Source organism: Pleurodeles waltl, chromosome 2_1, assembly GCF_031143425.1.
Source record: "Pleurodeles waltl isolate 20211129_DDA chromosome 2_1, aPleWal1.hap1.20221129, whole genome shotgun sequence".
NCBI lineage: Eukaryota > Metazoa > Chordata > Amphibia > Caudata > Salamandridae > Pleurodeles > Pleurodeles waltl.
In genome coordinates this window covers 48688201-48712950 of record NC_090438.1, presented here as the reverse complement: position 1 = coordinate 48712950, position 24750 = coordinate 48688201, and the positions used below count along the sequence as shown (strand labels likewise).

General features: G+C 50.0%; 1 protein-coding gene across 3 annotated transcripts in view; it reads right to left on the bottom strand.

The window, feature by feature from the left end:
* Positions 1-267: 267 nt before the first annotated feature.
* Positions 268-24750, bottom strand: part of P2RY4 (pyrimidinergic receptor P2Y4) — a 102489-nt gene continuing 78006 nt past the window's right edge. Inside the window, exons 1-2 of one of the 3 annotated variants that reach the window (XM_069209857.1) lie at positions 23424-23603; positions 1731-4375 (exon numbers count right to left, since the gene is read on the bottom strand). In XM_069209857.1, coding sequence (XP_069065958.1) covers positions 3255-4375; positions 23424-23463 — 1161 coding nt within the window. In that variant the 5' untranslated portion in view covers positions 23464-23603 and the 3' untranslated portion in view covers positions 1731-3254. Of the gene's footprint in view, positions 4376-23423; positions 23604-24750 lie in introns of those variants that run through there. The other 2 variants (XM_069209875.1, XM_069209865.1) reach the window with 2 other exon arrangements.

Below are 24750 nucleotides of genomic sequence, written 5' to 3'. Positions count from 1 at the left end.
TTTGTGCATTTGCCTTTATTCTCGCATCAGAGCTATTTATTGGGTTTTCTGAACCAACAACAAATTCTATTCCATTGTAAAAACTTAGATTAGGGCAATTCCTTTATGGAACACACTTGCTGTAATATTTCAATTTTACCTATCATTCTTAATAATATTGAAATATCGTTTACTGAAATATATTCATTTTTAAATAATGATTCCTAAAGACGAATTTACTGAATAAACAATGAAATGAAAGAAATGATTATAAAACCCTTTAGCTTACATCCATTCTATTTATTGACTATACAAAAGTCTTTAATGATTTTACTGTTGATATGGTTTTCATGTAGATGATGGCTCCTTTTAACTTCTCCTTGTCGATGAACAAAGGTCCATCAGACCAATGGCGGGGATTATCTAATGATTATACCCAAAGATTAAGATATAGAAAACTCTGCTTCATCAGAGGCAATAAGAATGATAATGTATGATAAAGGTTTACATATCTAACATATATGTTAGACCAGGGTGTGAGCCCGCTCCTGTGTGGGCTACCACCAAAGCAAACCCCAGCCCTCATGAGCCACCCCACCCGTAGGTGGGGGATCAGTGCACTCTGAACACTGGTTCGGCTCCGCCGACCTCGCAACAGTCCCTCGCATCCAACGCACCACTTCTGGTAGCAGGTCTTTCTAAAACCTCGCTGCCAAAACCTGGATCTCCCTCCCCACCAACCTACGCAAGACTCAGGACCTCAGAGCCTTCAGAGAGTGCCTCAAAACATGGCTCTTCGAGCAGTAGCACCCCCCCACCCACCCCAACGCCAAGAGACCCTACCGGGTGGGTAGCGCGCTTAACAAATTATTGATTGATTGATTGATTGGTGAACAGAACCAGAGCTAATACAATACAGTTCCTACACCCCTGAAAAGCCTTCAGGACAAGGCCCTCTGGCTACTCTACTTGCAGATGTAATGGTGTCTCAATGGCACATCTGGCAGGAGTATCCCACTTGCTTGTCTGGTCCAGAGTTGCAGAGGACATTGTGCAGTTGGCTGCAGGGGTAAAGTTCCGCTGGCTGCTGCTCGGCCAGGGCTTGATAAGGGTGGAACTCACAGATGACAGGGGGCATTAGGGTGTCGATTGGGACAATATCTGTCCCAGGCCACTGCTATATCCTTTCAAAATAGGGACGTTCAGTGATGGCTAGGATGATACTAGGTGCACACTAACTATACAAACTCTTTCAATCCATTGTATGCAAATTTGTGCCATATGGATAAGGTGAGTAGCATGGACTAGCCATTGTTACACGTCCCCGCTCTAATTCCTGTGCTTCTTCCATTCAGGAGCTTCAGAGCCATTTTAAACTGTCTGCTCTATTCTCCAAACTTTGGCCCATATTTATACTTTTTTAGTGCCGCATTTGCGCCACTTTTTGACGCAAAAGCGACGCCAACTTACAAAATACAATTGTATTTAGTAAGTTTGTGCCGCTTTTGCGTCAAAAAATGACGCAAATGCGGCGCTGAAAAAGTATAAATATGGGCCTTTGTGTCCAACACCGAAAGAGGATACCATCTCCGATTCAAGCTAAACCACTACCCATCTCTCTACGTAAGGTTTGAGCGAGGTTTGACCTGTAGATCCCTGCCAGATCACCACCTCCTAATCCGCAATAACACAAAGAGCATCCAAGAATGAAGAGTTTGGTGAAAGCAAAATTAGACAAAATCTTTAGATTAGTATCAGTATAAAAATACATTTATTTTTTCATATATATCAATTAAAGGTTTGTTAGCAAAGAATATTAAAAGGTTCACAAGGCAAGTTGCTCGACATCTTAATTTTTTAATCATAGTTTTAAATATAAAAATAGTCCCAAGCTGAGAGGTCCTCCTCTGATTGGTCCACAGAAAGTTAGAGATTTTGTTGCAATAGAGATCAACTAATGTCCATAGCTCATGATCCAGACCATAGGAGGGACTTGGCATGTTACCATACAGGGTGTTGGTTTCATGGACTCGATCCATGAGTTCACTGTGACCAGTTTGGTCATTAGGAGCCAGTACAAAAGGAGCAATGCAGTGACCAAGGAAGAGATACAGAGAAACATACATTTCAAAACATTTCAATAAACAGGAAGCAGCTTTCTTTTCAAGGCAAAGAAACAACTTCAATAATTTCCATTTGAGAATATGTGAAAATAAACCAACAACTTCCTGTGGCATGACTTTTGCACACTGACGCCCACTTCCTGCACACTGTTGGTCATGTGACCGTCAGAAGCTGAGTGCTTTAAATCTGCCCTTCAGAAACAGGACCAATCTCCCTGTACACAATGAGGAGTGGTATAAATACACAAATGAAGGATGTGCTACCAAATACAATATGGATGTCCAGGAAGACATGGACTACCATGGTGGCACCTGGAAAATAATTTCAGTAACTTCATGATCAATACAACATTTTGGCAATCTTGAACGACCCATCTCCACTCCACTCATGGAAATGGAGTGTGTGAAGCTGACGAATCTCACCCCCATTAAAGTATTTAAACAATGATGCCACCTTCATAAGAGATCATGCTTGCAGAACACATGGTTGGTGGTTATCAAGGAGGCCTAGGGAAAGGTGTCCATTGGGTAGCTTGTCTGAAGGCCTGACGCCTGGTCTTCCGACCCAGGAGCACTCTACGACCTTGCCCTGTATCCTGCATCTTGTTGGTGGGATGCATAAAAAGGAGCTACAGGGGAGAAGGGATCTGGTGAGGGATGCTTGTTGCTGTGCTTGAGGAGGATTTTTGGCAAAGGCATAGGTGGGGCCACCACATCTTCAGCCGCCTTCGCATCAAGTGTTTTTGTCTGGATCCTTCATTATCAAGACATCTCCTACTTTGGGAGTTGAGATACATCACACACAGGCCAGAGGCCTGAACTTCAGTTTCATCAGGGGTAACAATAGTGCACATGCACAGACCCTTCTGTCCTCAAAATTAATCAAAGCACTTTACAGTAAATAAGCCTTTTTGCCTTACAAGACATGAAAGTCAAGGCACTGCCTAAATAGTGCTGCAACTTCTGGAACACACCGCCTTAACAGAGGAATACTCAAGGCAGATCCAAGCCAGATCTGGCTACAGTGGGTTCTCCAGAGAATGTTATAGTGAGACACCAAATATCCAGAAGCAGAATTTACAGCCTCTCCCCGAAATGAGGGCGCCCTTCACTCTACGAGATATCACGTCTTGAAAATCTATTGCATTCCTCCTAGCTACTCCCTACAGTGGTAATGCTGTTGACATCTGCACTGGCCAGAGCTGTCTGACTGCTAGATGTCAGCTGGGATACAACAGAGAAGACGTTAGCTGCCTTTTTCCACTTGGCTTTTGGTGCTTGAGTAACCGCACGCACAAGTTTGGTCCGATAATTATCACCAGAAAGGAAGTATAAGATAGGGTCAATGCAGCTGTTGGCGCTGGCCAGCGGGCGTGTGATCTTGTAGGTGAAGTTGACGATGTTGAGGACGCTGCAGTTGGCTTCTAGGAGCCTGGCCGTGTAGTACAATGTCCTGGTGACATGGAAGGGCAGGAAGCACACCACGAAGACGGTGGTGACGATGATGATCATCTTGATGGAGCGCTTCTTGAAGGCGGGCAGGTCTTGCGTGATCCCCGTGAGGTGGGGCTTCCACAGCTCCTTGGCCATCAAGCAGTAGCAGACGACAATCACGAGGAAGGGGAGTCCAAAGAGAAGGGTCATGATGGATGAGCTGTAGTGGACATAGTGGTCAAACTCAGACGGCTTGGTGGTGTCGTGGCAGAGGGTGTTGTTGCCACTAGAGCTGATGGTGACAAAGATGAGGTTCGGGATGAGGCACACAATGACCACCAGCCAGACGCTAAAGCAGAGGATCTTGGCATACTTTGTTTTGTTTAGCTTGAGCGATCTGATGGGATGGCAGATGCCAATGTAGCGGTGGATGCTGATGCAGGTGAGGAGGAGGATGCTGCTGTACATGTTGGTGTAGAAGAGGAATCGGACTATTTTACACATCGCCTCTCCGAAGGGCCAGTTGTTTCGATCGGCGTAGTAGTACACCAGGGTGGGGAGGGACAGTACATAGAGTATGTCCGATACGGCCAGGTTGAACATGTAGATGGTGGTGGCATTCCACGGTCTCATCTTGAACACGAACATCCAGATGGCACCGGCATTGAGCGCGAGTCCAAGGATGCAGACGATGGCGTAGGACAGCGGCAGCAGGATGAACTTGAACTCCTCATTGAAGACGCATGCGTCATAGTTTTCCGTGGTGTTCCAGTCGGCGAGAAGTGGAGGTCCTGATGAAGTTAGTGTTGCTCTCGCCATTGCGCTCCCGTCTAGCATTCCTAGAGACAAATGATAGAAAGGGTAGTCATTAAAACTAGGACTGAATCGCCCCTTTGAATAAACTCGAGATCTAGTCAAATAAAATCTAGACATCAAAAATTGAATTTTATTCCTTTTCATGCTTTGATCTACTTATTTCTGGGAGAGATTCCAGATGGTTAGTGCTGGAAGCCTAACAACTTCTGGCGTTCACAAGCATGGGAAGCTGCAGTTCAGCCCTGCAAAAGATCTAGGGCCCATATTTATACTTTTTTAGCGCCGCATTTGCATCATTTCTTTACGCAAAAGCAGCACAAACTAGCAAAATACAATTGTATTTTGTAAGTTTGCGCCGTTTAAGTATAAAAAAGCGGCGCAAATGCGGCGCTAAAAAACTATAAATATGGGCCTAGGTGTACTAAACTAGGAAGCCGTGCGGGTAAGTGAGTGCTCTTCAACTTCTCAAAATATAAGCAGAATCTTATAAAAAAAGAAGCATTCTTTATAAATTGAGCACATCTGATAATAGCCATGCTGCTGAAACATAACAGTTAAATCTCCTGGAGAAAGTAAGATCCTTTCTATATGGAGAATAAATACAACCTGCCGTAAATTGTAAGGATATTGTAAGTCACTTCGAAGTTCCATGACCATATAGAGGAACTAGGACGAGAATAGAGTTCCTTTATAAGGTTATGGAACTCCTAGGTGGCTTACAATAACCTTCTTATGTAGGGCAGTGAATACATTATTCCTTATAATACACGGTCATACGATCACCTTTCCCACAGAACACTTAGGGCCTGATTACAACTTTGGCGGAGGGGGTTAATCTGTCCTAAATGTGACAGATATCCCGACCGCCATATTACGACTCCATTATATCCTATGGAACTCGTAATATGGTGGGCGGGATATCCGTCGCATTAGGGACTGATTAACGCCCTCCGCCAAAGTTGTAATCAGGCCCTTAACTCCTTAGTGCTTAGCTATTTCATATGAAACAGACAGTAGGCATGAAGAACAAAAATAGAATCTCTAGTGCAAAACTAAACACATCAAAAAAGCTGTTGCAAAAATATGTGTTTTAATACAAATCAGTGTTTAAAAAAAGATGCAGTAGCTCAGAATGTTTAGAAACATGCAGAAATATTCGAACTTTTCTATAATTAGGTACTGAGTTAAAAAAAATAAAAGTTTCCATAAATATCACCTTCCAGATGTTCACTATGAAGTTAGAAAAACAGAGCAGAAGAAAGAAAAGCAGCATTTCATGTTGTTCTCTAAACAGCTGCTTTCTTTAGATCTGACCTGCCTTCCTTTCTACTTCTGTCTCTGGCGTTTTGACGTCATTTCTTTATAATAGGCAACTGGGTAGGTCACAAGTCGCATATTTAAAGGAAATTAGAGATGGGTTTTTATACAAGGATTTCAGAATCTGAGGTGTTATAAAGGGGCTTCTGAATATAGCTTGGGTATGGCTAAATATCCCCCAATATTGCACAGCTTTTGTTATATGATATAATGATGTTGTCCATTTTCGTTATTAAATTTTGGTTGTAAAATTTCGAGGTGAAGCAAAACACACCATGTGGGGCAGTCACATTCTACACTACAGTAAAATTATAACATATTCATTAATTTTATTTAACGGTTTCCGTAGCGCCTTTGCATCATAAGGTGTCAAGGTGCCTTACAATAAGCTGAAAAGAGTGAGATACAGAGAGAACAATCCACTGAACACAGAACAGTAAGTTTTCAACGACAAACGTGTTCATTCACAACCAGAAGCAGTGAGTTTCTATTTTTTCCTGAATGACAGGAGCAGGGGTTCACTTTTTAGAACAGGTACAAAGAAGTCCAGAAAACTGGAGGGGTCTCTGAGAAGATTTGGTTCAGCGCTTGGGAGGTCTGTGTGTTTCCTGGTTTAAAGACTTTGGCCCATATTTATACTTTTTAAGCGCTGCATTTGCGCCGCTTTTTGACACAAAAACGGCGCAAACTTACAAAATGCAATTGTATTTTGCAGGTTTGCGTCGCTTTTGCATCAAAAAATGCTGCAAATGTGGTGCTAAAAAAGTGTAAATATGGGCCTTTTTGCTTCTCAGACCTCTTTGACTTCTTAAAATGCTTTATAATCGAAGCAGCAGAACTTGAATTTAATTCAGATGTCAATGAGAAGCCACTGCAGGTCCTTAAAAAGAGGTGAGATGAGACCGCTGTTTCTAGTAGGTGACACAACTGGCCGCTGAATGGCAGAGCGCCTCGACTTGGGACGTGGAGACTAGGGAGCATTGAGAGTAAGTGTTTGATATTTTTCAGGGAGTGCAAATGAAGTTTGCCAAAATCCCAAGTACTTTCTGAAGCCGTAATTCGCAAATGCCTCTTTGTTCCCATAACCGCTACCTCTCCCAGAAAAACCACAGTGCCAGCACTCACCAGATACATATCTTAGGATCTGTTGGCTCCGCAGATCCTCTGCAGCGTGTAATATCTTTATTTTTTAACCTTAATTTCTCTGAACATACTGAACTAATTTGCACCAAATCACAAAAAACATGCTTTCTGGACCAAGATCTTGCTTTCTGCCAAATTTGGTGAAATTCTGTGTAGCCATTTGGGCTGTAGCTCTGTTTGATATTCCTATGGAAATGTGAATGGGAGATAGTTTTGGGTTCCTTTTTATTGTCAAAGCCTTCCAGACAGCTGTTGCTAAAGACATTTTGGGGACATCTTTGGGAGCTTTCCTGGCAATGCATTCCACCTGCTGCTTACCATTCGCCTTGTGGTTTGTAACAGACATTTTCCGGTGTTCACTATGCTGGCTTTATTTGTTTTAGGCCGTCCAGAGTGAGTTTGTCCTTCCAAAGGAGCAAAGCCCTTTCACACTACCTCGCCTTGTACTCTTCTATGGTTACTCCTTTCTGTAAACAGGCCTGTAAGTCTTGTTCTTATCCTGTCACTTTTGCTGGGCATTCTAAGACAGAGGACAGAGAAAGCTTCGTGTTTACTTTTACTTCTCTAACTTCGAAGTGAGAGGATTTATGTGACAATCTTGCTGGATACAGGGGGTAGGAAAGGTTTTTTTTTTCTAGCACACATAAACATTTAATGAACTGTGCAAGCATTTGTAAACTGTATAGTTTTTTGGTAAAACTCTATGTCTCTGCAAATATGATTATCATTTCAATTGAAAATGTGTTGTCTGTAATGGCAATGCGCAACCACGCCATGCATACTACACTATACTCTGCACCACTCCATTTTACACCAATGCACGCCACTGCACTCTGCACCACTTCACTCTACGCCTCACTAATCTTCAACACTGCACTCTTCACAATGCATTCTACTCCAGGCCACTCTATGCCGCTGCACTCTATGGCAATATACTCTACGTCAATGCACTCTACTCTGTACCTCTCAACTCTACACCCCTGCACTCTACACCAATCCACTGTGCGCCACTCTAATCTGCTCGGCACCACTGCACTCTACACTACTTTACACTAAGCATTACACTCTACACCACTACACTCTACCCTATGCCGCCACAGTCTACCCTGCACTACTCCACTCTACTGTGAAACAATATATCCTATGCCACTGCAGACTGCCATTCTACTCCACTGTACTCTATGACACTGCACCACTGTACTCTATGCCACGCTATGAAACTCTACTCCACTGTACTCTGTACCACTATACACTACACCACTATACTGCACAACACTCTACGCTCATGCCCTCTGCACCAGTCCACTCTACTCTTTGTCACTGCACTCTATGAGACTCTACACCACTTTACACCACTCTACTCCACTGGACTCTATGTCACTGTACTCTATGGGACTGTACTCTGCCCCATTCCAGTCTGCACCACTGCACTCTACTATGCACCACTCTGATCTACGCCCTTCCCATGAACTCTGCGACACCCTCTAGCACTACTTTACCAGCAAGATTGTTACCATTTACAACAACTTCAACCCACAGTCCTCAACCTCAGCAGTCTCCACCAACCAGCACATACCAGACCACATGGGCACCGCTCACCATACAATCCACCTCAGCCATCATGCCATCCATCCACTCTGGATCTCCCACTGACCCATGTCCCCACCACCTGTTCAACCTCGGAGCCAATCACATCAGCACGGAACTCACCAGCATTCTCAACACCTCCATCACCATGCCAGTTGTAATAATCAAACTGATACCAAGAGCGAACCAGATGTTTATTCAACCAGACGGCTCAAACACCATCTCTCATCTCAACATTCTCAGGCGAGCCCCAGTGCATTCCATTGTCCAGCATTCTAAGGTTACAATCTGGAGCATACCATTCTGAAATGTATACATATACTACACTAAAACAGCCTAATAAACTGTTGCCTAGAGATGAATACAGATATATTGAATGAAACACTTGTAAATAAAATTTCACATACAAGGTGAAAGAGGTCATTTAACTTACAGATTACAACAACAGTCTTTCCGGACAAAGGGAAACGCACAGAAGTCAGATGCCCCCTTAAGAAACCATCCGCTGACCCCAGCGAACTCAAAATTATTAATCGGTCTCTCTACTCCCCCGCCAAAGTCCTCGAGAAGGCCATCAATCAACAGCTCACTGGATACCTAGAACAAAACAGCCTGCTTGACATCTCCCAATCACGATTCTGTGCCAAACACAGGACTGAGACTGCAGTCATCTCAGTCACAGATGACTTCAGAACACTCCTTGATCATGGGGCGACCACTGCCCTGATCCTCCTCAATCTTTCAACTGCATTCAACACTATCCCACCACACCCTCTGAAATAGACTCCACAACATCGGCATACAAGAGAAAGCCATCAAATGGATTGCCTCCTTCTGGACAGGACGCACTCAAAGCATCCGGCTGCCTCCCTTCACCTCCGAACCCAAGAACTTCATATGCGGCGTACCCCAAGGATCATCCCTCAGCACACCCTTGTTCAACAGCAACATGACCCCCCTTGTCGACATTGCCAGTTCCCACAGTCTCAACATCATCTCCAGTGCAGACAATACACAGTTCATCCTCTCACTCACTGAAGACCCCTCCTCCACCAGAACAAACTTCTGCAAGACCATGACCAATGTAGCCAACTGGATGAAAGCAATTGCCTCAAACTCAACTCTAACAAGATAAAAGTAGTGATCTTCAGGAGAAACACATCCATCTGGGACCACAGCTGGTGGCCAGCCAAACTTGGCCCACTCCCTTGCCAACAGACCATGCATTCAACCTCAGAATAATCCTCGATAGAGAACTGACCATGAAGCGACAAATTAATGGAGTCCTCTCCTCCTGCTTCCACACCTTGCACATGCTCTGCAGAATCTTCAGATGATCCCAACCAACATCAGGAAAACCATCACCCAGGCCCTCGTCACCAGCCGCTTCGATTACAGCAACGCACAATAAACCGGCATCTCCACCCAACTCCTTAAAAGACTCCTGACCATACAGAACGTGGAAGCTAGACTTGTCCTGGATCTCCCCAAATGGGCCCACATCACCCTCCCCCACCTCAGAAACCTCCTGTGGCTTCCCATCCAGAAAAGATGCCAGTGTAAGATCTCCACGCACGCCTAAAAGTTACAAGATCAAGGACCGGCCTACCGCTGGATGCAATACCACAGAACTCTACATCACTATACTCTGCCACACTCTACGCCAATGCACTCTAAACTAGTCCGTTCTACTGTATGCCAGTCCACTGTATGCCATTCTACGTGACTGCGCTCTATGCTACTTTTTCATCTTTAACATTTTAGCACATTTTGCAGCAGTGTCATGCAAGTTTAAATTAATGACTTACACATTCATGTGCTTTCTGTCGCAGACTGGGGCCTTGTAGCACTAAACACACACAAGTCACTGTTCTCCACTGCACCAACCACGATTCTGTTCTGTAGCTCTCTGGTTACACACAGTGCATCAACTAATAGGTTACATAATGTAAGAGAGTATATTTCCCACTGATTAACTTGTGTTTATTCTTCATTTAAGCTTTGGGCTATTTTATATGTAATTACAGAACCTTTTGTTTTTTTAGTCACTCTTTTGACCCCGCCCCGTTCTCAGTAACCCCACCCCCACTCGGCACAGCATCACGCTTCCCATTCTTTTTAGGGTCGAGCCTGCGTTGCATGCGCTTGCGCATGCGTATCGCAGCAAGATGCTTTAGGGTTTAGAAAAGGGCTCGGAGCCCTGTTGACGTCACATCAGTGTTTTTCATTGGTTCGTGGGCTTGCCTAATAAAATCTGCTTGCTTTCATTTGTCGAAGGCACGCATACGTCATGCCTTTTCCGGTGGTTAGCCCTCCTCGAGCGCATCGACCAAGTACAGAAAACATGCGAGGCTCGCTGTTTTCTGTCCAGCTCGCGGACTACTTTTTCTCTAATTTACTAGCCCGATTTCGCTTGGCAGAAGTCTCTTTACACAGTTAATTGCACTTTTCCGGGTTATGTACATAAAAGCACTTTTGCCGATAGGTGAAAAGTGGGTTAGGAGTTTACAAGCTATCAGCTCTAACATGAGCAAACGCGAGACTCGTTGCATTGCAAATGCTTGTTTTTTTATTGCACTTCGAGCGCTGCGCTGCACACGAGCGGAGTTCACCCGAGAGCAGTGTCTGTGTTACCCCCACCCCTGGTAAATCAGGTGCCTGTGCCCCCCTCCCCTTCCCCGGCAGGCTCGGGCACTCACTTGTGGTGTCCTTGGCTCTGTCCAGTGGCACATAGGTAGGTTCCATGGCACCATTCCGAGACCAGAAGAGGCCTGGAGCGCCAGCAGGCTCCGTGACACACCAACCACGGCTGTGGAGGGGCCGGGGGGCCGTGCCCGCTGCAGGGTCCCTGCCACTCTGTGGTCTGGCCGTGCCCCCGTGTGTGGAGGGGCCGGAGGGCCGTGTGCCCCCGTGTGTGGAGGGGCCGGAGGGCCGTGTGCCCCCGTGTGTGGAGGGGCCGGAGGGCCGTGCCCCCTGCAGGGTCCCTGCCCCTCTGTGGTCTGGCCGTGCCCACGTGTGTGGAAGGGCCGTGCCCGCTGCAGGGTCCCTGCCGCTCTGTGGTCTGGCCGTGCCCACGTGTGTGGAGGGGCCGGGGGGCCGTGTGCCCCCGTGTGTGGAGGGGCCGGAGGGCCGTGTGCCCCCGTGTGTGGAGGGGCCGGAGGGCCGTGCCCCCTGCAGGGTCCCTGCCCCTCTGTGGTCTGGCCGTGACCCGTGTGTGGAGGGGCCGGAGGGCCGTGCCCGCTGCAGGGTCCCTGCCACTCTGTGGTCTGGCCGTGCCCACGTGTGTGGAAGGGCCGTGCCCGCTGCAGGGTCCCTGCCGCTCTGTGGTCTGGCCGTGCCCACGTGTGTGGAAGGGCCGTGCCCGCTGCAGGGTCCCTGCCACTCTGTGGTCTGGCCGTGCCCACGTGTGTGGAAGGGCCGTGCCCGCTGCAGGGTCCCTGCCGCTCTGTGGTCTGGCCGTGCCCACGTGTGTGGAGGTGCCGGAGGGCCGTGCCCGCTGCAGGGTCCCTGCCACTCTGTGGTCTGGCCGTGCCCCCGTGTGTGGAGGGGCCGGAGGGCCGTGTGCCCCCGTGTGTGGAGGGGCCGGAGGGCCGTGTGCCCCCGTGTGTGGAGGGGCCGGAGGGCCGTGCCCCCTGCAGGGTCCCTGCCCCTCTGTGGTCTGGCCGTGACCCGTGTGTGGAGGGGCCGGAGGGCCGTGCCCGCTGCAGGGTCCCTGCCACTCTGTGGTCTGGCCGTGCCCACGTGTGTGGAAGGGCCGTGCCCGCTGCAGGGTCCCTGCCGCTCTGTGGTCTGGCCGTGCCCACGTGTGTGGAGGTGCCGGAGGGCCGTGCCCGCTGCAGGGTCCCTGCCACTCTGTGGTCTGGCCGTGCCCACGTGTGTGGAAGGGCCGTGCCCGCTGCAGGGTCCCTGCCACTCTGAGGTCTGGCCGTGCCCACGTGTGTGGAAGGGCCGTGCCCGCTGCAGGGTCCCTGCCACTCTGAGGTCTGGCCGTGCCCACGTGTGAAGCCCTGCAGGCCTCTGTCGGTGAGGCCGCTGCCCCAGGGCCAGCAGACGCCCAGGAGCAGAGGGCGCCAGTCCCACAGCTCTCCGCTGATCTGAACATCTGTACCCAGCCAAAGCGCCTGGGAGAAAAGTCCCCGAGTCAAAGATCCCGAGTCAACCGATGTTTCACAACTCCTGTGTGCGGCGGAACGTGTACCTGGCGCGCCTACCTCTGGAGAAGACGAGCCCCTGCTTCTAGGGGAGGACGGACCCCCAACGGGCCTTGCGCACCCCAAGGGCCTGTGCGTAAAGTTTGCAATAAACGGAGGACGTTCTGTGGGGCCCATAAACTGTTTACTGCGCCTGCCCCTCACCACCAAGTACTAACGACTCCCTGGGTAATGGAAAGCAGGCCTTGGCACATCCGTTATCAGGTGTGGGCAGTACTTTAAATGGGCAGGTGCTGTCCGGGACGGAGTATCTGCACTTCTGAAATGTGAAGGGGAGAGCACCTGCACTTCTGAGCACTTGTACAATACATTTAGTACCTGTACTTCTAAGCACTTGAACAATACATTTAATTGGGAGAGTCCCTGCACTTCTGAGCACTTGTACAATACATTAAATTGGGAGAGTACCTGCACTTCTAAGTACTTATACAATACATTCAATTAGGAGAGTACCGGCACTTCTCAGAAACAAGCAGGTACTCTAGAGAGTGAGTATCTGCACTTCTGTATTTCCATTTAAAGCACTCGGAGTGGGGTTCAATGGTGCAACAGGTACAGTGGCACCGGTGCCCAGGAAAGGGAGGGACCCACTGCGACCCAACTATGGAGGCTTTTGATACAAAATCAGTGGTAGGGATGGGACGGCTTTCCTCTTTGCATCAGAGGCCCATGGAATCCCTGCGGCACCACCGAGGCAACCGGTTTTAGGTCTGGCTTAGCAGAACAGCTGTCCCATCCACCCGTTATATAAAATACACACAAAGTACGCTTTGGCTCCGCCTAGACAAGTATACCTGTATCACCTTTTGTTATTGGCTGTTGAGTATCAATCCACCTCCTTTTGAACGCTCGTATTGCAATGCATGAACAATTATTTTATATCTTAAAGGTACATGTAATTGCCACACATTGAATACTTTCTCTTGTCCCCCCCCACTCACCGGTATCTGCATCCAGGCGCAGCTCCTCTGCTATGGTAGAGTAGCATCGCCAACCACCCCCTCCCCTGCCAGCAGCTGCAAACCTTTAACAATAAAACAATAATACACTATGTTTATTATCATTTTATTGTTAAAAGGGAGATGCCATGAGGCCGAACAGGGACAGACGGGGAGTGCACAGCACTCCCCTCAGTGCGCATGTGTGTTTGGCCAGCCGTCTCGGGTCAGCCAAACACACATGCGCACTGGGCTGTCTCCAGCCCGGCACTGTGCTGCTGGGTTGGAGACAGCAGGCACAGGCTCCCTGTCTGCCTGGGAACGCAAAGCCAGGGTGCTCAGGCCAATCCGAACGCTGCTTTCATGCTGCCCGCAGCATGAGAGCACCGTTTAGATTGGCCGCAGGGCAGGATGGGAGCCTGTGCCTGCAGTGGAGGCTGAAGAGTGGTGGCAGGGAATCAGGTAAGTGTTTTTTGAATGTTTATTTTTTCTCTTTTCCCCAATCCCCACCACGCCCCACCCAACCCCATCCCTTTTCTGCGCCGCGAGCCTCTCCTGTCTGCATCTCCATCAGCACCAGATCCCTTTCCCTTAACACAGACTGACTTGTCAGGAAGAGGGATGTAAACAAGCCATCCTGCTTCCAAGCTAGCCCCCTGTAAAGACTGAAGCCCACCTTCCCTCCAAACAATGTCTGCTCCACCATCCAGGCCCCGTTCTTGCCCCCACATGGACAGTGCCACCGCCTCACCACAGACCCCCTGGACACCACACCCCACCTGAAGCCACCCTGCATGCAGCTGTATGACTCATCAGAAACACAAAGTAATGCAGTAATTTATCCAGGTCCACTGGAATTATGCGGCAGGGGAGGGACAAATTATGCTGCAGGGTTAACCAAATTAAGCAGCCAGAAAAGGCAAATTATGCAGTGTAAGGAGGCACATTTTATGGTAGTATTACTTCATTATTTTGACATTTTAAACTTATTAACACTGTCTGGGCATCAGTTGCACCTCATTAGTACCAGTTTAACACCCAAATAAAGCAAGAAGCAACGGAAAGGTAACTGGTCAACCTTTGCAAAGGGCCTTCCGCTGCGCAGCAAACACTTGTATCTGCATTTTTAGTAACTTTTGAACCGTTTGAGCTAAGAACAACATTTTTTTTATAAAAATCTGCAGATTATGCAGTTGATGGTGGATTATGTGACAAATTTATAAATATGCAAAAATCTCTGAGGCCGCGTGACCGGTTTATACGCACACTAAACAACAGCCTCAACTCCCTCGAGCCTGCATCGGACTCTAATCCTGCTGTGTGAGGCATGAGGTGCCACAGACAAAAACACAAGCACTGGCAATGGTTTCTGCCTCTGTACAGTGAAAGCTTTTTTTCACGCTGGAATTAGACACAAAAAAGGGTATCATTAAGCAGGTGCAGTGCAAGCTTCACTTGCACACAGAACAGGTACAGCACGGAAACAGCGAGACAAGCTTTTCTCGCAAAGAGAATAGGTGCAGCACCCCGACATCAAGCTTTCCTCATACACAGAACAGGTGCACCAGGGGTCTAGCAAGGCAAGCTTCCATCATATACAGAACGGGTGCAGAGCACGAGCAGGCCAAGCTTCTCTCATACAGAGAACTGGTACAGCATCATACCGGCAAGGCAAGCTTCTATCAAACCCAGAACACCAGCAGGCCAAGGTTCTCTCATACAGAGAACTGGTACAGCATCATACCGGCAAGGCAAGCTTCTATCATACACAGAACAGGTGCAGAACACCAGGAGGCCTAGCTTCTCTCATACAAAGAACTGGTACAGCATCATACCGGCAAGACAAGCTTCTATCATATACAGAACAGGTGCAGAACACCAGCAGGCCAAGCTTCTCTCATACAGTGAACTGGTACAGCATGGCGCCAGCAAGACAAGCGTCTATCATACACAGAACAGGTTCAGCACACCAGCAGGCCAAGCGTCTCTCATACAGAGAACTGGTACAGCATCATACCGGCAAGGCAAGCTTCTATCATATACAGAACAGGTGCCGAACACCAGCAGGCCAAGCTTCTCTCATACAGAGAACTGGTAGAGCATGGCGCCAGCAAGACTAGCTTCTCCAGTGCAGTTCAGCCCTAGATGGGCATTCTCTTTATCTCGCCTATTTCACATCAAAAGTCAATACTTTATTTGTATGTACAGTGCACCCTTTAGGATGCACAAAGCTAGGACCCGGGGCCCAGTGGAACGACAATCTCCCTTCCTCTTGTGATTCTTTGGCCAAGGCAGCAGGCAGGGGAGGCCACAGGTTCACGGGTCCCATTTCCTGTCCCATGTCTTGCGAGTGTGGGGGGACAGGAAACAGGAAAGGGATATCGCGAGCGGCACATCACTTCTGGTCCCGGTGTCGCGATGTTGGCGGGCTATTTATGCCCGAGCCGACTAGGCCTTTTCTTATTAAGCCAGACTTTGCGACATCAGGGCTCAGGCTGCAGCAGTGCTCCGCAACCTGCAAAACAATTTCCCGCCCTCCCACCCCCTTTTCATGCAGTGGAGTGACAGGCAGAAACAATGATCACAGGGGTGAATGGACTCTACAGCCAAACACTTCCTAGGGCAGCACTCAGGGGATGGGCAGCAATGCCTGTACTGCAAAGGACAGTCACTCCGGCTCAGGGGGGGCATAGGTTACAGTTTAGCAATTGAGGGGGTCATTTGGTCGCGAATGACGGAAGCACCGCCAACAGGCTGGCGGTTTCCCGCCGTTTTACCCCCGGCTGGGCGAATCCGCCAGGGCAGCGCTGCAAGCAGCGCTGCCTTGGGGATTCTGACCCCCTTCCCGCCAGCCTGTTTCTGGCGGTTTTCACCGCCAGGAAGAGGCTGGCGGGAACGGGTGTCCTGGGGCCCCTGGGGGCCCCTGCACTGCCCATGCCACTGGCATGGGCAGTGCAGGGGCCCCCTAACAGGGCCCCAGCCTGCTTTTCACTGTCTGCCTAGCAGACAGTGAAAAGCGCGACGGGTGCAACTCTTCCTGGCGGGAACGGGTGTCCTGGGGCCGCCTAACAGGGCCCCAGCCTGCTTTTCACTGTCTGCCTAGCAGACAGTGAAAAGCGCGACGGGTGCAACTGCACCCGTCGCACGCCCGCAACACCGCCGGCTCCATTCGGAGCCGACTTCTGTGTTGCAGGCCTCCTTCCCGCTGGGCCGGCGGGCGCTAACATGGTTAGCGCCCGCCGGCCCAGCGGGAAGGTCGGAATGCCGGCAGCGGTCTTTTGCCCGTGTGGTGGCCAAATGGCGGTTTCCGCCTGGCGGGCGGAGACCGCCGCCCGCCAGAGTCGGAATGACCACCTGAGTCCATACGTCATCTTGAGTCCCATCTGGCAGCAGAGTGTTGGAGGGGAGGGGCCTGATGCAGGACGTCAAGCGTACGGAGGGCGGGACTGCCCCTCAGCGATACAGGTGATTTCACCTGGGTGGTCCGAGTAGGTTAAGGGAAGTAAGTCCATAGTGCTGTGCCATCCGTTCACCCATGTTGGTCTCACATACTATTGTGTGACTTCAAACTGTTTTGTTAAGCTAGAGAATGTTGTGTTCATGGTTTGATGTGAATAAACATGACCTGTTACCCATGCAAATACCTGAGTATGTCTTTGTCATTGGCTCAGTTAAGTGTGGGAGGGGGTAAGGTCCAATCTGGGGGTCTTTGTTCCTAAATTCTTGACACATGCAGCTAGACTGTGGGTGGCTTCAGGAGGCCCTGAGCTAGAGCCTGGCCCATCTCTGGTAAACACCAGGAATTGCAACGTGGCTTTTGATCACGACCTCATCAGTGGAGCTCTGCTAGGATCCTCCCTGACCCTCTTCAGTTCATACATGATATCTAGCCACATCATCTGATCTCACAATATCAACGTCCTCACCTATGCCGACGACACATAACTCATTTTCTCCCTCATGGACAAGATGCCCGGTACCCGAATCAAGCTCAGTGCCTGCATGACTGAAATCGCCCACTGGATGAAGTCCAACTGTCTAAAGCTGAACATGAACAGCACCAAAATTGTGATCTTCATGAAGAGCACATCACTGTGGGACTCCACCTGCTGGCAAATAAAGCTGGGACCGACGCCCACCACCACCGCCTACGCCAAGAACCTCGGCACCATCATCGATAGCAAACTCAACATGACTGCCCAAGTCAACGCCGTCAACACCCCATGCTGCCAAACCCTGAAGATGCTGCGGAAGGTTTTCAAATGGCTCCCAATCAGCACCCAGAAATCTGTCACACATGCCCTGGTTTCAAGCAACCGGGACAAGGGGAACACCCTCTTTCCTGGGATCAACACAAAACTCACCAGAAGGCTGCAGAACATACAGGACTCAGAATTACTGTCAACCTCCCACACCGCACTCATCACACCACACCTTAAGGAGCTCCACTGGCTCCCCATAAATAAACACGCAGAATTCAAAACCCCTCACCCACACTTTCCAGGCACTACATAACACTGGCCCATCATGCGTTAACAATCGCATCTGCTTTCACAAACCTTCCAAACACCTCCACTTGTCCAGACTCCAACTAGCACGAACCCCACGCATATGAAAAACCAGATCTGGCAAGTGGTCGAGCCTTGTCCTACATCACCACTAAAGCGTGGCACGAGCTGCTGCTACACATGAGAGCCCACACCTCACGAGCTGCTGCTACACATGAGAGCCCACACCTCACTAGCTGCACATGAGACCACACCTCACTAGCTGCTGCTGCACATAAGAGCCCACACCTCATGAGCTGCTGCTGCACATAAGAGTCCACACCTCACTAGGTGCACATAAGAGACCACACCTCACGAGCTGCTGCTGCACACACCTCACGAGCTGCTGCTGCACATAAGAGCCCACACCTCACTAGCTGCACATAAGAGCCCACACCTCACGAGCTGCTGCTACACATAAGAGCCTACACCTCACTAGCTGCTGCTACACCTAAGAGCTCACACCTCACTAGCTGCACATAAGATCCCACACCTCACGAGCTGCTGCTGCACATAAGAGCCCACACCTCACTAGCTGCTGCTACACATAAGAGCCCCACACCTCACGAGCTGCACATAAGAGCCCACACCTCACTAGCTGGACATAAGAGCCCACACCTCACTAGCTGCTGCTGCACATAAGAGTCCACACCTCACGAGCTGCTGCTGCACATAAGAGTCCACACCTCACGAGCTGCACATAAGAGCCCACACCTCACTAGCTGCTGCTACACATACGAGACCACACCTCACGAGCTGCTGCTACACATACGAGTCCACACCTCATTAGCTGCACATAAGAGCCCACACCTCATTACCTGCTACACATAAGAGTCCACACCTCCCGAGCTGCTGCTGCATATAAGAGCCCACACCTCACTAGCTGCTGCTACACATAAGAGCCCACACCTCACTAGCTGCACATAAGAGCCCACACCTCACGAGCTGCTGCTACACATAAGAGCCCACACCTCACTAGCTGCACATAAGAGCCCACACCTCACTACCTGCTACACGTAAGAGTCCACACCTCACGAGCTGCTGCTGCACATAAGAGCCCACACCTCACTAGCTGCTGCTACACATAAGAGCCCACACCTCACTAGCTGCTGCTGCACATAAGAGCCCACACCTCACGAGCTGCTGCTACACATACGAGTCCACACCTCACGAGCTGCTGCTACACATAAGAGCCCACACCTCACTAGCTGCACATAAGAGCCCACACCTCACTAGCTGCTGCTACACATAAGAGCCCATACCTCACTAGCTGCTGCTGCACATAAGAGCCCACACCTCACGAGCTGCTGCTACACATACGAGTCCACACCTCACGAGCTGCACATAAGAGCCCACACCTCACTAGCTGCTGCTACACATACTAGTCCACACCTCACTAGCTGCACATACGAGCCCACACCTCACTAGCTGCTGCTGCACATCAGAGCCCACACCTCACTAGCTGCACATAAGAGCCCACACCTCACCAGCTGCACATAAGAGCCCACACCTCACTAGCTGCACATAAGAGTCCACACCTCACTAGCTGCTGCTACACATACGAGTCCACACCTCACTAGCTGCACATAAGAGCCCACACCTCACTAGCTGCTGCTGCACATAAGACCCCACACCTCACCAGCTGCACATAAGAGCCCACACCTCACGAGCTGCTGCTACACATACGAGTCCACACCTCACTAGCTGCACATAAGAGCCCACACCTCACTACCTGCTACACATAAGAGTCCACACCTCACGAGCTGCTGCTGCACATAAGAGCCCACACCTCACTAGCTGCACATAAGAGCCCACACCTCACCAGCTGCACATAAGAGCCCACACCTCACTACCTGCTACACATAAGAGCCCACACCTCACTAGCTGCTGCTGCACATAAGAGCCCACACCTCACTACCTGCTACACATAAGAGTCCACACCTCACGAGCTGCTGCTGCACATAAGAGCCCACACCTCACTAGCTGCACATAAGAGCCCACACCTCACCAGCTGCACATAAGAGCCCACACCTCACTACCTGCTACACATAAGAGCCCACACCTCACTAGCTGCTGCTGCACATAAGAGCCCACACCTCACTAGCTTCACATAAGAGCCCACACCTCACCAGCTGCACATAAGAGTCCACACCTCACTACCTGCTACACATAAGAGCCCACACCTCACTAGCTGCTGCTGCACATAAGAGCCCACACCTCACTAGCAGCACATGAGTCCACACCTCACGAGCTGCACATACAAGCCCACACCTCACTAGCTTCACATAAGAGCCCACACCTCACTAGCTGCACATAAGAGTCCACACCTCACTAGCAGCACGAGTCCACACCTCACGAGCTGCTGCTACACATAAGAGCCCACACCTCACTTCTTGAATTCTGCGAGAAGGTGAAGACCTGGCTTTTTGGGGGGGCCTATATGTGCATAGATTAACCCTGTTCAGCGCCAGCATACCCTCCCTGGAAGCTAGTGCACCCCGCATATCTGCATAACATAACAACTAGATTTTCTAAAAGAATTTGCTGAAAAGACATTCATAATGCACATAAGAATTCTGGAAGCAAAGTTGTTGGGGAAAATCACAAAGTTTGGACTGTTTCTTGAATTAAACGCCTGTAAACAGACACTTTGGGGGCTATTTGCAGTTTCTTTGTGATCTGAAGGACCAGAAAGGATTCTGTCATCCCGGGTGATAGCACAAACCAAAAATTTGCATGACAGGACATGACATGACATTGCACAAAGAGCCTGCCCCGGGGGAGGGCAATGAAGGGCGTGGGCAGACCGCCACAGCTCTTTTGTCATTGGGGGATCACGGGTTGGGGTGCGGTGCGGTGATCGGCGGTAAGCAGCAGGCGTGCACCCCACAAATCACCCAGCCCTTTTGTCTGATTTCTGGGTCCCTGCACAGGCAGCCTCACGACCGTGAACTTTAGGCCCAGCTCAGGGTTATGAGAGTACTTAGGGGGGCGCCACGGGGGCCTCCTTCCCCTGCTGCCTCGCGCCTTTGTGCGTCAGTCCAGTCTAAGCGCCCGCTAGGAGCAGAGGCGCTTTGTTTTCATGTAGGCGCTTCTTTCTCCTTGAAAGCCCTCCCGTCATTCAGTAATGGCGGGGAATCCCCCATGAGGGATAGCTCTGCTATTCACAGCCTCGGAACCGTTTCATGCGTCCACCCTGACCCTTCTGGGAAGTTCTGTCTCCCCCGAGGGGCAGGGAGGGAGGATGAAGGCCGCGGAGGAGGGGGGGGGAAGGTTCTTAAACTTGATGCTACATACCTAGAAGAGATGCTGTGCAATGATTCCCTAGATTATCGGACCTTCCGCGGCAATCTCTAGACGAGTAACCAAGTTTTAGAGACGTTGTGCAGAGTACACCGTTTTACATCACATGGTTAATATTTGATTTAAATTTTGAGATGAGTGAGAAAAGCACCATCACCAATTTGGGGTGACGGTGCTCGGCAGACCATGAAGCCACTTACATATTTCACGGGTGCCCCTTCAGTACTGCCAACAAAATATGTGGCTATTCAGGCGAATTGTGTCAAAATGTGAACATTGTGCTGCAACAAATTTGCCCCCAAACCTCTCCTCAGACCACTCACAGGGTGGTCGTAGAATATGCGGTTGACTCAGTCACCCTTGGTGGGGTTTTCATGCATTTCTTTAATGTTTACAAAACAAAATATCCTCAAATTCAATCGAAGTCATTTCGTGGAATTTCCTTCCTCACAATCTGTAAGAAGATTCTCAAAACTAGACCTCCTCCAAAGTATGACACTCTGAGCTGGCCCATCTTGTCCTGACAGATGTCCGCCGCCGTTGCACTAACCCACCGGGCTATAAATACTGCCAGGTATTAATGGTCAGCAGTGGCCCGCAGAAAGCAGCGGGTTTACTTCCTGAAGTGTGTAAACAACGCTCCGTTTCCACTGGAGCTGCACCCGCCGTAGTTGCATGAACCCACTGGGCTATAAATACTGCCAGGTATTAATGGTCAGCAGTGGCCCGCAGAAAGCACCAGGTGTACTTCCTGACATCCAGTCGTGCGCCCCCGGGCATGTGGGGTTTTGGTACTAGCGGCCCCAAGATAGCTCAGTGGGTAAAGCTCTACCAGCAGACACTTGCATGTACGTCTCAGTTCACAGATGAGAATCCTGGCAGGGTCGACGCTACCTTTAATCTTTCGCTGGTAGATAAAAGTATCACTCGGATTTGGAATAAAAGCCGTGACTGTCCGACGTGTGGGCATTAAAAGAGTACCACCGAGTTAGGTAAAAAGAAGGCCATTATTTAGGGTCTAGTGTTTTCTGTATGATTTGCTACAATCATTACCCAAATAAACACCCGTAAGATTGCAAAGAATGAAACGCGGGGCATCTGGCTCAGATGCACAGATTACAAGAGGTGCACTTCAGAGACACATAAAAACTCAGTCACCACCATAAATAAATAGATTATAGATGTTATAACAAAAAACGTAAAGAAACGCCCACCTGGAGGAAACTGGGGAGCTTTGATGACCGCCCCCTAGGACGTATGCTTAAAATTTGCTTTGAATCCAGTTTGGATGTGTGACTAACTGAGGACAGATCAGTCGAAGGTGTGTGAGACCGCTGTAAAGTGTCACACACTCACAACCTCACAACGTTACCATCCTACACCCGTACGAGCGTTGTGGTGGGGAGAGCTCTGTGCCACACTCGGGTGTGGTGGAGGGGGGCGGGGGGGTTAAGGCTGGAGGTGAAAGGTCACCATATAGTCATCAGAGTCTGCCTGTGCCAGAAAATCAGACAGTCCTACTAATGGGCACTTTTTATTAATGTATCCCAAATCATTTCTAAAGGACAGGGGGAATTCTCTTTTTGTAAGCTGTCTTTTCCTTTAATATCCACCCCTTCTCCACCTGACGTCACGCAGGGCTGTAAAGCTCATCTGGTGCTCGTGGGGCGCAGACTCTTCCCCGCGTGAAGTGCTTCTACGCCATGTCGTAAGGTAGGCGCTATCTTGTGTCAGCAAAGGCCTCAATGACATTCATCCATCTATATTATTGTGAGTGAGTTGGTTAAAAGGAGTGCCACTGAGTTTCATCAGTACAACTGATGGGTCTGTGAGGGGTCTCGGAGTTGGTTAAAAGGAGTGCCTCTGAGTTTCATTCATAACAACAGATGGGTCTGTGAGGGGTCTCGGAGTCGGGTGAAAGGCGTGCCTCTGAGGTAATGTCCTCCGCGAGAGCCCGGGCAGCGTGTGGTACCATCAGTAAAGTCATTGGCACAAGGCGTGGGCAGTGATGCGCTTTGTACTCACCTGCTCGGGCTCTGCGACCGATGCTCACAGCCCAGGGCATCCACCGACCTCTTCTGCACACAGTTCCGAGGTCCCTCCAAGGGTTTCACGCCTCGCTCCGCACGATGCTGGGGTTTCTCCAGCTCCTCCGAGGTCCCCGTACACTCGTATCCACCAAGTCGGGGTCCCTCCGGCTTCTCTGTGGTCCGACACGGTCTCAAGCCAGCTGGCCCAGGGCCAAGCTCCGTGCAGCGCCTAGAGGAGAGGCGGGGTTCAAGAGCACCAGGGGTGCCAGTGACCGTACTGTGTGTGGAGGGGCGGTGGACGGGTCACCTTTCAGCCCTCGGACAGACCACACCCCGTGGCCCCACCCAGTAACTGCCCCTGGAGTTTACAAGTTTGAGGTGGGAGGAGTCTGGGGGGGCCTGGGCATTGGTTGCCTACAGGGTCGGATTGGTAAAGAGGGGCACTGGCCAGTGGCCGATGGGCCAGAGTGAGGGGCAGTTGAGGGGCGCTGATTGAGGCAGAGAGGTGACCGATCTGAGGTGGATCTCTGCTGTTCACAGAGAGGGCCTAGGCGCCCTCCCTGAAGCCCTGTACCGGGAGGTGGATGGGTTTCTGGTACCTTCCTCTCACCAGCAGGGCATGGGGCATCAGTGCCAGCTCCCCCGCCCCCGGGCCGGCCTTTGAACCGGCTAATGACACATTAATGTTTGAAGACTGAGAAGGGGCAGGGGGTCTGACCAGAAGTGCCCTCAGTGATATTCAGATGGGGTTCACTTGGTTGAATTTATCCATGCACAAGGAACGCTGGTCATGTTCGCATTTCGTAATCTCACTGGAGTAAAAAAAACAAAAGTTAATTGTGAATATCTACTTCATAGATCTTGGCAGCTAGAGTGAGATAATCCAGTTTCAGTTTTTTGGGCATGCCTCTTTCAGAGAGCCCCTCCCCCCCTTCCTTATATTGATACTACTTGTACTGTGAAGAGGTATAATCCACAATTGTGCTCCACTTTTTTTTTAGGGTGCCGGGCCTATTTTTCATCTCAAACCGACACTGGTAGCCTAGGCTTTGGGGCAATCCCCCAAGCAGGGCAGAGCTGGTGGGGGTAACTGGCACAGAGGGCATGAACGTCACGTCACGAACCCCTGGACCACCTTCACCCGCACCCCAAGGGGAAGGGGTCTGGTATTGGTTGTGTTCACCGAGGACCCGTGCGCCAGTCACCCCACCAGAGAGGGAGGGGTGTGGGGGCGACTTACAACAGAAGTGACCCTAAGGGTGGAAACCACGAAGGGGTTTAAAAATAGGAAACTATAGGTATTCTCCAGGTTTCATTTAAAA